The sequence below is a fragment of the Trematomus bernacchii genome, unplaced genomic scaffold (genome assembly GCF_902827165.1).
Source record: "Trematomus bernacchii unplaced genomic scaffold, fTreBer1.1, whole genome shotgun sequence".
In the NCBI taxonomy this organism is placed as follows: Eukaryota; Metazoa; Chordata; class Actinopteri; order Perciformes; family Nototheniidae; genus Trematomus; species Trematomus bernacchii.
The window spans coordinates 1,952,960-1,964,992 of record NW_022987654.1 but is presented as its reverse complement, the minus strand read 5'-3'; the positions used below and the strand labels follow the sequence as shown (position 1 = coordinate 1,964,992).

General features: G+C 39.9%; 1 protein-coding gene across 4 annotated transcripts in view; it reads left to right on the top strand.

Moving 5' to 3' along the window:
- Window positions 1-12,033, top strand: part of LOC117486498 (histone deacetylase 7-like) — a 42,248-nt gene that overhangs the window by 6,310 nt on the left and 23,905 nt on the right. Inside the window, exons 2-3 of one of the 4 annotated variants that reach the window (XM_034134967.1) lie at window positions 282-361; window positions 11,528-11,712. In XM_034134967.1, the coding sequence (XP_033990858.1) occupies window positions 11,581-11,712 (132 nt within the window). In that variant the 5' untranslated portion in view covers window positions 282-361; window positions 11,528-11,580. Of the gene's footprint in view, window positions 1-28; window positions 362-9,475; window positions 9,579-11,527; window positions 11,713-12,033 lie in introns of those variants that run through there. The other 3 variants (XM_034134966.1, XM_034134964.1, XM_034134965.1) reach the window with 3 other exon arrangements.

The following is a 12,033-nucleotide window of genomic DNA, read 5'->3' as shown; positions in this document are numbered from 1 at the left end:
TCAGTGAGCAGGAGACAGACAAGTGGATAGCAGCTCTCGGTGACGGAGCTCAGTCTTTATCTTACATAAAAACCGAGGCGTTTTTAAAGTTTTAGCTTAGCTATCCGTGTAGCAGCTTTGACAGAGACGCGTGCTAACTAACGGCTGGAACCAACGTTTTGATTTTAAACACCAGGCAGCTAAACTGACACTAAAACGACCGGAGCAGCTTAGTCAAAGTAACAAGGACATTCAGTGGGACGAAGTTTTGATCTGTTTTTCTTTTTTCTTACTTGCTATAGCTGCCTTAAACCTGGCTGTCAGATTCTCCAGTGTGGCATGAAGTTGGAAATACGTCGCGTTTGAACGTCACCTCCAAACGGTAGGCGATGTTTTCAGTTTCTATATTGATAACGTGCACCGAGCAGTAAACAAGCAAACCTAACACTTTTTTTAAAAGGTAATAACTTTTTCAAAAATAAACTCGACTGCTAGTGTTCTGCTTCCTTGTGCACAAGACGTGTCTCAGCTCACATTCTTGAACTTGTTGTTTAACTATTTGTGTGGTTAAAATGTAGATAAACATCAGCTGCGTACCATGACATTTTTTTAAATCCACGTTATCCTTCTTCTGGCTTCCTTCCAAACTCAACAGGTGTAAAAGCCAGAGGTGGAAGAAGTACTCAGATACTGTACCTGAGTAAAGTACCAGAGTGTAGGAATACTCTGTTACAAGTCCTGCATTCAAAATGTTACTCAAGTAAAAGTACAGTATTACTATTAGCATCACTAAAAGTACCAAAAACAAAAGTATTCATTATGCAAATTGGTCAATTTCAGAATAATATATTATATTATATGTTTTGATTATAGTTATTGATGCAGTAATTTGTTTCTCAAAGCTTGTAAAGGTGCAGAGCTACCTTTCTATACTGCAGGGTAGCTACAAGCTTGTGAATGTTACTGACAGTGTAACTAAAGTCTTATTAAAGTGTTGAATATAATTCAAATAATTAATCAAATGTGAAAAGTAACTGAATGTATTAAATAAATGTAGTGGATTAAAAGAACACCATTCACCTCTGAATTGTACTGGAGTAGCAGTACAATGTAGCAAAAATTAGAAATAATCAAGTCAATTAAAAGTCTCTTAAATTTGTATTTAATTACAGTACTTGAGTAAATGTACTTAGTTACTTCCTGGTAAAAGCTCACATGGCTGAGATTGAAATGTGCAGGTAGTGTCCTCCGCTCCTTTCACTTGAATAACTGTAGTAGGCTACAGCAATGTAAAATAAAACAGTCATAATGATTTCCTTGATCAGAATAAACGTAGTACATGGCCAGAGTGCAACCTTAGCTTCATTACCTGCCTGGACTTGTAACTTGATGTGGTAATTATCCTAATCTGACAGGCAACGTGCCTATTGTGATAAAGAGACCAAACAATTAGCCTATGTAATTATGGTATTAAGTCCTCTTTGTGAGTGCTAGTGTAGAATTTCCTATTGGATGTATTTCTGCCCATAACGTCATTGAAAAGTTTGACTCATTCACTACTAGGCAACAGATGTTTGGTTGTTTGATGGATTTTGGGTTCAGGCAGCTGTGTTGTGAGTGTGTGTTCTGTATTATGACAGAAGTCATAAAAATTGCCCCTTTCAGTCCCCAGAAAATGAAAACACACACACACACACGCTCAAAGGGCAGCCATGCGTGGAATAATGTTCTCATGTGTCCAGGTTCCCTCTCTGGACGGGATGAGGTCATAGCCTCAGTGCTGCACGGATACAGTTACATTAGTTTCATGTGGGCCATGCCAAAGGAATCGACACCACACTCTCTGACCCTTTAGATCTCGTCGTCCTCATTTTCTTTTCCTCTCATCATCTCAGATAACCAGCAGGGATCATTATTGCTTTGAATGTCTACCTGTTTGCATGCATGGTTGTCTCTGCAGCATGGAAAATACTGTATCCAGGCATCTGATCATAATGCTACATGATTAGTGTCATCCTACATCAAACTGTTCATGACAAAGGCTTTTTTGCTCCACAAGTTGTGACAGCCTCTGGGTTTGGCTTTGTCAAAGTCATAAACGCTGAGTGGATGCAGGTTCAAATGACACATCATCATAATAGAGATATGTTTTTATTTGTATGTCAACACAAATCGCCTATGTGATTCTACAGTTGGCATGTGCCCTGAGTCATGCACTGGCCTAACTAGTTGTACTGTAATTCTTACAATTTCTATAAGTCATTTGCAGTGTGATGTGGTTGTGAGCAGTCAGTTTTTCATGTGTTGCAGTTGAGGTATGAAGCATGGGTTTCATTTTGCTTGGTGGGTAACCCTTATACAGGATATTTAAAGAACAAAAAGATTATAATGTTTAGGTAGAGGCTTTTTCTGAGCATTCAAATCCCAATGCGGTTAACACAGATACTGTAGGGAAGAGGTGGAGAGTTGTTTTGGTTTCTCTAAGGTGTTGGCTGAGAAAAAAGTGTTGTATTGTAATCGAGTAAGACAAATTCACTGAGCCAGAAACAAGGAATAGCACATACTTATCACTATCTTCTATATCATGTTGAGAACAGGTTTGGAAGTAGGGCTGCAATATGTTCCCCTATCAAGTCATCTGCTAACTTTTTCTTAAATCATTGATGTCTGAAAGTCTTTTCCTTTTGATTACTAAACATTATCGCGTATCAAGAAATATGTGACTACATGTTCATTTATTGAAGGTCATCTGAAGTATTATTCCTTATCATTATTGATAGATCTGTTTTATTAATAGGTGAAGTGTTAGATGTCTAAAAAAGTGAAAACCGCCAGATACAATTTCTTAAACCCTAAGCTGATGACCTTATTTTTATTTTTAAGGTATTTTAAGTCTTCAGCTTAATAAAATGAGGTCATGATAAATTCAGTGCTATATTTGTACCGTGAATGCTGCATTGATGACTAAGCTGACCGATGGAGAACTTTTCACCATTAGTGATAATCACTTTCTTTCAAAAGTATTTGACCAGATGTTCAATCATTTATAAAACTAGTAGAAGAACTTTTATTGACCACCCCAGAAAGGCCTTTTTTACATCAATGTATAGATCTATTTAGTGATCAGGGCATCATCGTTTTATATAAAGAAATGTTGTACACCTATGTGCTATAAACATTCTAGTTGTGAAAGTGAATATGTACCTTTTCCCAGGACAGATAACCTTTAAAAGCCTCCAGTGTTTCCCAGTGTGAGCCACAGCGGTGCTCTGACAATAGGGACAGTGTTCTGGGCCGGCCAGAGCCCCAGATCACATTTCCTGTTCCTGATTTATTAAGATCAACTCAGCTGACTACTGATACCGCTCCTCAAAAACACAGCAACAGGACCGTCACTCTGCTTGTGCTATCACGCAAGAGTGTGTGTGCATGAGATAATGGGGAAAAAAATTGAGCTTATTAGGGAAAGTTCAAACAACGACAGTAACTTTATTAAAAATCCATCAGTTAAGCCGGCTATTACCAGAAGACAGTAACCTTATTCTCACTGACAGCAGGGTGGATTTGAAACAAAGAAGCCCTTCTGTGTCGATAGCCTGCCAACCCAGTGTGCAATAACAGATTGTGATACACAGTATACCGCAGACACATGGGCAACTCATTAGGGAAGTGAGCATGAGAGCCTGTTCTCTCAGGCAAATCACCTTCATGCCCTGTGTCTTTTTACATGTAAAAAACTAATATAATCTAGCATTTCTGTATGTGTGTGTGGCTGCATACAGGCCACATTCACTCATGTAACATCTGGTAAGGCAGGATCATGGAGCACGGGTGGAGGTGTGTAGGTGGAGATAAGGTGTACAGACATGAATCAGATACTGTTGGAAGTATAGGAAGTCAGCCGGTGTTCCCTTCAGGTCAAACAGTGGTTCATGTCATGATTTGCATAATTGAGGTATTAATTTGTCTGAATGAGGCAGTGTATCGGCACTAATGAACCGTGTTATCGCTCCCCTTTATCTTTCAGCACCTGCTAGCACCAGTGTCCATTTTCTTGGCAGTCACACATATTCTCGGCCAAATAAGACAGAGCGTTTCAATGACAGTTCCCTGGGCCAAATTTAGCTTTGGTTTCCCCTTCCAAAGAAATGACCCTTTAGAACCCACAGGAGAAAGAAATGAACCCATTCAACAATTGTCAGTCTGTTTTGGCTGTGAGAAGTCAAGCTGGAGAATCACAGTAAAGTGCATGCTACTGTAGATTGTGACACTCTCGTTTAGACACAGTTCTACTCTGAGCCGGCGACCCCTCATATTTTCTCCTGCGCCGCCTCAGGGACACAACTTCAAGAGAAGTCTTCTAACTGTCTGACCTCTGACCTTTTGGTTGTGGCATGGGCATTACAAAACTGTACTGATGATTGATGAGAGAAAAAAAGAAAAGGCTAGACGATGAAGGAATCTTTACTTGTGTGTCGTGATTATCCTGTTCACAGTCAAGTGTAGGAAAGTATGGCTTATTTGTGGCATAATAAATTGTAACTTATTAAGCCTGCAGGGGGAAAAGGATGTGTGGTATGCTTTACAGAGTTTATTGCAATGGTTCGAACACATTTTTGGCATTACAAAGATTTATCACCAGGATTCTTCACATTTTGTTTCTGAAAATGTGTGAAAGGATCAGTCGCTTAATTGATCAGTTGATTCATTTACAACTATTTTTACAATTAAACCGTTATTTGAAATAATAAAAGTTCCAAATATTGAATGTTTCCAGTTTCTTAAATGTTAGAACTTCTTGCTTTATTAAGTCGTCACCATGGACTCTGGGAAACTGTGGCTGACATGTGTTTTCTTTTTATAGCCAAATAATATCAAAACATTAATCATTCATTTACAAAAAATGTAATAAATTGACATAACAGTACATTTTAGAGTAATTAATGTTGTCTAAAAATAACATGATTTTTTACAACTTAAATTGTATATACAACTCAGATGGTGAGTCAGACATAATAAAACAAATGCATATAATAAAGACAAATGTGATGTATGACCAATTTCTGTACACATATCTGCTAACAATATGCCAATACAAGAATAAGCCAGTATCACCATTACTCATTTCCAGTAACTCTGATATGAGGCTCAATAATTGACAGACTCACACGCCATGCAAATACAGAGCATGTGTGGGCAATTGGGAATGCTATTAATACACTTATAGGCACACACCCACACAAAACAAGTGGTGTGATGCTATATATATATTGAGAAACAGCAACGCATCTCAATGTCGTAAAACCCAGGTGCGTGATGACACACAATAACACAAGTGTTAACTGACAGGTGACGCTAAAAATAAACCGGCATGGTAACATATACTGAAACTTGCACAATGAACCACAGTGTTCTTTCAAAAGAAACAAATGGACAGTCACTATTAATAAATTGGCACCAACACACGCCAGCACCGATGCGCGTGAACACGCAGCCTCAACTGTCGCACAGGCAGATCCTACTTATGCAAACACAAAGACCTGCTGTGTACACTCAAAAGAAACAACTGCACACTATTAATACCTTGGCGCGTATGGGATGGACACACATACTAGCTCACACTCATACGGATGCACACACACACACAGAGATTGATACTCCAGCTGCTCGGAAGCAGAGGGACAGAATGTCCCCAACAGCTGTGGATTCCTCTCAACGTAAGGACGGTGGGGGACGCAGGAAAGACTGAGAGATAGGTGGAGGGGTGAAGGTGGCCAGCATGGGGGAGAAACTGTCATAGAGTTGCTATTGTGTGTTTGAGTTAGGAGGTTTGTTAATACAGAGTGCAGTGTCAGCCTGACAAGTTCTTACACTCATGTGATATCTTATTAAAAACAATACTAACATTATTTGTTTATATTTTTAACACATGACATATTCCGTCGTTTAACTTTTACTGCGTTTTTGCCTATTTACCCAGGCATAAATCTCAGGCCTGCTGCCAGTGTTATACAAATAGAAGCTAGCATTTAACCTGATATGTTACTTCCAGCCGTAGCTCTATCCAATTACCGCTGTGGAGTTCACGGCAACAATAAACAAAGCACATTTCAGGGCCACAGTGTGGATATAAATACTGCCGTAACTCTCAAGCTGCAGAAATGAAGCCATTCAACCAAAATAGCAGCTTCTGCTTGCCTAAATGAACTGAGAGGATGTTATGGTGCAGACTAACTTTAGAAACAGGAAGTCACTGTTTCTGTGTGTATGTGTGCGTGCGTTTGTGCAAGCATGTGTGTGTGTCACTGCTTCAGTGTGTTGCTGCAGAGGCCCACAGAAAGAGGATGATGGTTGTGAAACGAATATGCTATTACAGAAACCAGAAGTTTGTCTCCTGCCTATTTTTAGCACCACAAATGAGAGAGACAGAAGCACGAACGCAGATGTTATCTAGATGGAGTTCTCCTTATTTTTAAAACGTTACAGATTCTATCATATAAATAGCTTTTCTTATCAGTTTAAAAATATGAAGCTTGCATTTTTAGACCACAATTGATGAATAGCAGACCATGGAAATCAATATTGGCTGAAACATCTGAATCAGTGAACTTCTATTTAGTTAATTGTGAGCTTTAAATGTCCCTTTGGGTTGTAGTCTTAGTTCCATGATAGGAAGTAGTCAGCAGATTATTAAAACATTCAGGGTCAGGGTGAAATTAACTTCGACTGTTCTTTGAATGCATCATGAGGCGACTTCTGGTTTTGTGCCTGGACATTTAACGAGTCATGCTGCATGTCTTCCTGAAGTCACAGCTTCACAGTCAGTACAAAAGTCTGCCAAACACATTTGTAACAAAGACTTGCCTTTATTTTTAAACTTTAGAAAGATATAAAACATTTTGCAAATACAAGAAGGGCTCGTACAAAGTCTAGATATGTTTTCCAAAATGCTTGATTTGTAACTATTATGTTTTCAAGGTTAAGAATATGCTTGAATTTGAATATATTCTCTATTTTACGGGGTACTATTATGGGGTTCCATCATAGCCTGTATGGAGTTTTCATGTTTTTGGTCTTCTGGTGTCGCACAAGCCACATAAATCATCCAAAAATATTGCTTTGGGTGTAAGGAAATTCTGTGAGCTATATTTCTTTTACACATCACACCAGTTCTGAAGTCTTTACACTGGCTTCCTGTGTGTCAAAGAATTGATTTCAAAATATTACTGCTGGTTTATAAATCATTGAATGGTTTAGGCCCAAAATACATTTCTGCTCTCCTGCTTCATTATGAACCATCCAGAACTCTCAGGTCTTCTGAGACGGGTCTGCTTTCTGTCCCCAGAGTCAGAACTAAACATGGAGAAGCAGCATTCAGTTATTATGCTCCAAATATCTGGAACAAACTCCCAGAATCCTGCCGGTCCACTGCAACTCTTAAATCCAGGCTGAAGACTTTTCTTTTTGCCACTGCTTTTAATTGAACTATTCATATCTTAAACTGCACTGTAACTTTTATCCATGTATTTTTTCTTTTAATGTTTATTTTATTATCTTTGCTTTTTAATGACTGTTTTTAAATGCCATTTTCTTAAAGGGCCCATGTCATGCTTTTCCGGTTATTACCCGCCCCCTTGTCCCAAATGGACCAATCCGCGGAGCACCTCACACACCAGGATCCCTTGGCTAACTAACAGGGAGTCCCCATTGACTTGCATAGAGCTTCCTGAACGCTGGTAATAGACGAGTTGGGATCGCGGAGAAATTCTCTCCGCAGACCCATTCTCACAGCGTTATAAACCTTTTTCTTACTCAATATCAAGCCACACTTATTGTTTTTACTTCGGCTGTGAGTGTTTGTGTGTGCTCAGGATGAGTTTCGCTTGTTCTCGCTGTATCACCGACCCGGAAACTTGTCCGCTCCTCGCAGCAGCGGCGAGCAGCAACGAGCCTCGCAACGTCCCGACCAATCAGAGCACACTGGGCTCACAGGGAGGGGGGGGGGGCAGGAGCTCCAACAAGCCGTTTAGGACAGAGAGTGAATACCTGGTGAATACACATACTATACAGAGATGCTGTATGAGAAGCCAATGTGATTTTGGAAAATTGCACAATTTAAATCTATTCTAGTAGACCTCAACAATGGAATTATGATCAGTAGAAATGGCCATGACATGGGACCTTTAATGTCTTTCATTTTTGTAAAGCACTTTGAATTGCCTTGTGTTGAAAGTTATAAATACGATTCCATTCATAATCAAAATGTAGCTGAAGTGATAATCTTCATGAGTCGGGATATCCCTGGTTGAGGTACCTTCAAATAGCTTGAGAAGAGCTGTACGGGCGTGTGAGATACCGTGATGTAGGGTTGAATCAGTCAGTGTAGACGTGTGTCTCAGGGAGGATGTTTAGTATCACATTGTTTTAAGTGAGAAAAAGTCAGCTATGTGTTTGCTGCAGCCTGGTCTTAGCTGTATGTTCAAGGTAGAAATATACCGCAGGTGTTTTTCTGTTTAGATGAGAAGAAACACTGACTTCCTGATCATTTCCTTTCTCTCAGGGGAGCTGACTTGTTGGTATTCAGGTGTGTGTGTGTGTGTGTGTGTGTGTGTGTGTGTGTGTGTGTGTGTGTGGTGTGTGTGTGTGTGTGTGTGTGTGTGTGTGTGTTGTGTGGTGTGTGTGTGGTGTGTGTGTGTGTGTGTGCTGTGTGTGTTGTGTGTGTGTGTGTGTGTGTGTGTGTGTGTATGTGAGAGTTTGTGCAGATTATTTGAGTCCCCACTCCCCACTAACACCACAGTCCCGCTGCTGCAGTGATTGTCTGATTTCCTTTGAAAACACGCTGGCATGCTTCTAGTTAATACCTGTACACATGTTTCTGCTGCAACAGGTATTTCCTGTTGAACGTTTCAAAAATGACATACAAAAGGCATTCAAAGCCTAAAATAGAGCCCTGTCAACTTCAACACTGGCATGAGTTTGCACGGACATGAGACAGGTGTTAGACAGGTTCAAATATTTTAGAAGTTAAGTTATGTCTGAAAGGTAATGGCTTCCTTGAGTTGCAAGGTAAGATTCCAGTGACGTAAAGAACAGACTCATCTCCCTGGGATGTCCCGTTTTTAGTATGAGCTGCACAAGAAAACATGCATCAAAGTTTTATCACAAACCTTATTTCTGTTTTTCTCTGTTACAAACATGACAAAAACTACATGAGAACACATGCCTGTAATGGATACTGTTGTTATTATGAACCCTGGATTTGGGTATCAGGCGGGACAACAGAACTGAATCCACTTGGCATAAACTGTGTGATATTATCTCGTGCTGTAAATAGTCCGGGCCTTATTAACTCTCGCCTGTTTTGTCATGTTCTTCTGCGTGTAAGTCTCACTTGACCTGCACTATTAAGAGCGTGGGAGTGTTTTCTTCTTAAGAGGAATCGTGACAACATAAAACGCCTTCACAGACATGAATACTTCTCACTCTGAGTCAGTCTTGCTGTTGGGAATAAGGGCCAAATTACGCTGCCTGAGTCTGATAGGACTGACTGCATGGCTCCTGCAGGATGGAAGTTAAGTTGGACTTGCACGTAACAGCAGGTTTGTTTTGAGATGCTTTTTAGATCCGAACTGCTGAAATCTGATTATGTTGGCTCTCATGGAAGTGTTTTTTTTAATGCAAGATCTTAATTCTAGCAGCAAATGTTGGAGACCAAGCCTTAACATTATGTGGCAACTCTGGAAACACATCCTACTCAACTTATCTTTGTTATTATATCATTTTTGGCTTATCTGAGTAGTTGGTTTGATATTGTAATCTTCTATTTGTTAACAACTCCCCTGAACAAATGAATAACTGTAATACAAGTATGTTTTTCTCAGATACTGCGATGAGAAAGTGACTGGTTTCATTGTTTCTCTGTAGCATTACTGTAAGTAAGCAGGGTGTGCCAGTAAAGTAGTGTCCAGTTACAGCTAATACTACTGTTGAGTAATAGTTGGGGTTGTAGTCATTCAGGCGTACAGGCTTAGTACATTTCCATATCTTTCCCCCCCTCCCACTGTCCCACAACCCCAGAGGGAGCTAGGTGTCTCCTTCCATACTGTATGTGTCTCAGCTTTTGTATTGGTACCATAACATTACTCATCATGTTTATTGGTTTCGGGTGTCAGCCGCGTTGACATGTGAAAAAAGTATCAAGTTATCTGTGAGCTTGCATTTGCTTTTGTCTTGATGTTTTGGTGCATCATAAAATGTAAGGCTGGTGTTATTATGTAGGTCATACCAACCGGCCCATACTGTGCCATGCATGCTCTGTGGGCTTTGGATTGCATAAATAGATCAAAACCTTTTTTGCACTCCCCTGCACCTATAAAAAGACATCTGTCTTTCGTTAGGGCACCGAAGCTCGGTTCAATTGTCTCACTCGGGCTAAACTTAGCTTTTTATTTCTTTCATTTTAGTGAAACATGGAAGGAGATGACAGATTTATATACCTGACCCAAATGCCTTGACCACACAATGTTCAGACCCAACTCCCCACCCTGTTTCCTTCATTCTTTCTTTCTTCTCTGTTTCTCTCTTTTGTGCCCCTCCAACCCCAACACACACAAACACCCTTCTCTTCGGCTTTTCTGAATGCAGCGCTGGACAATGGCCAGTTCACTTGAGGCAGGAAGACTTGAATGAAATGAAATATGACTGGTGAATGTGCAGAGTTCAAGTACACATCTGGGCATACACTTGTGCCAAATAAACCGAGTGCACTCTTGATGGTGTTTATGTAGAGAACAAACTGTGAATGGCACTCACATTGTTCTTGGATTTATTTGTGTGAATATCTGTTAAAAACATGCTTCCTCTTGTGTTATCACATCCAAGATATTTATACTACTTTTCCTACTCTATAATGATGATATATCTTTTAACCAGCATGAAGGGCATTGAAAAAAAGGGGCCACTTTACAATACGATTACCCTTATAAAGGGTTTACGAATAGTTTGTCATTCATTTATTAATTAGGTTGTGAACACTTTATAAATCATTAATAAGCTTTTATAAGACATGAAATAAACAGGGCACCTGTGACCGGTTGCTTGCCAAATAGTGAGCCCACATTCATCTGTACTGCTAAGTCTTATATTGGCTACTTAGCTTACTTCGTCTTCTTCATCAGCCAGCATCCTTGGTATCTGTTGCTCACTGAGTAGATTCTCGCTAAGTAGCCAATATAAGGCTTAGTCATCTTGCCAAATAGTGAGCCTGTGTTGATGTATGAAAACTATGTTAGAACTGGTTTATAAATGGTTCTTAATGATTAATAAAGTGTTTACAACCTAATTCATAACCTAATTATAAACCCTTTATCAATCCTTTATAAGGGTAGTCTTATTGTAAAGTGGTACCGAAAAAAGTCACATATAAGGAAAGTAACAGATGCTCCAGAGACAGATCATCCTAACCCCACATTGGCATCCATAAGCATAGAAAGTATTGCCCTTCAGTAAAATGAATATCTAATTTGTCTTTCTTTCTCTCCTTCTGTAGTGGCTGTGATCATCAGCAACCAGGTTTCATTTCCCCTACATGGGGAGCAGCCCATGGACCTCAGTGTGACCCAGAGGCTGTTACATCCAGTCTTAGATTCGGCCATGCTGGCCCCCCACCCTCCCTTTTTCCTGGGACCCCTCACCTCTCAGCACTGCTCCCAGTTTTCCCAGCAGCACTTGCAGGTAAGTCCTGAGCCAGTGTCGTTGGACAGTTACAGCGGAAAGCTTGAGCTGCGCAGACCATTCCCAGTAGCAGTGTGAATACATCGGCTAAACCTACAAATTAGGGTTATTTTCCTTCACCTTTCTTTAAACTTAATTTTCCAGTCTTTACACAGGCTGATGATTTCTCAGCAGAAATGATTAAGAAGCAGGTCAGGTTACTGTAAACAGACCATCTTCTCAGCATTAGATTCTGAGTGATGATGATTTTCACCTAGTGCTACATTTCTATATTTTAACATGAATTTATATCCAAATCTGAGGCACAGTGTGTTTGTGGCT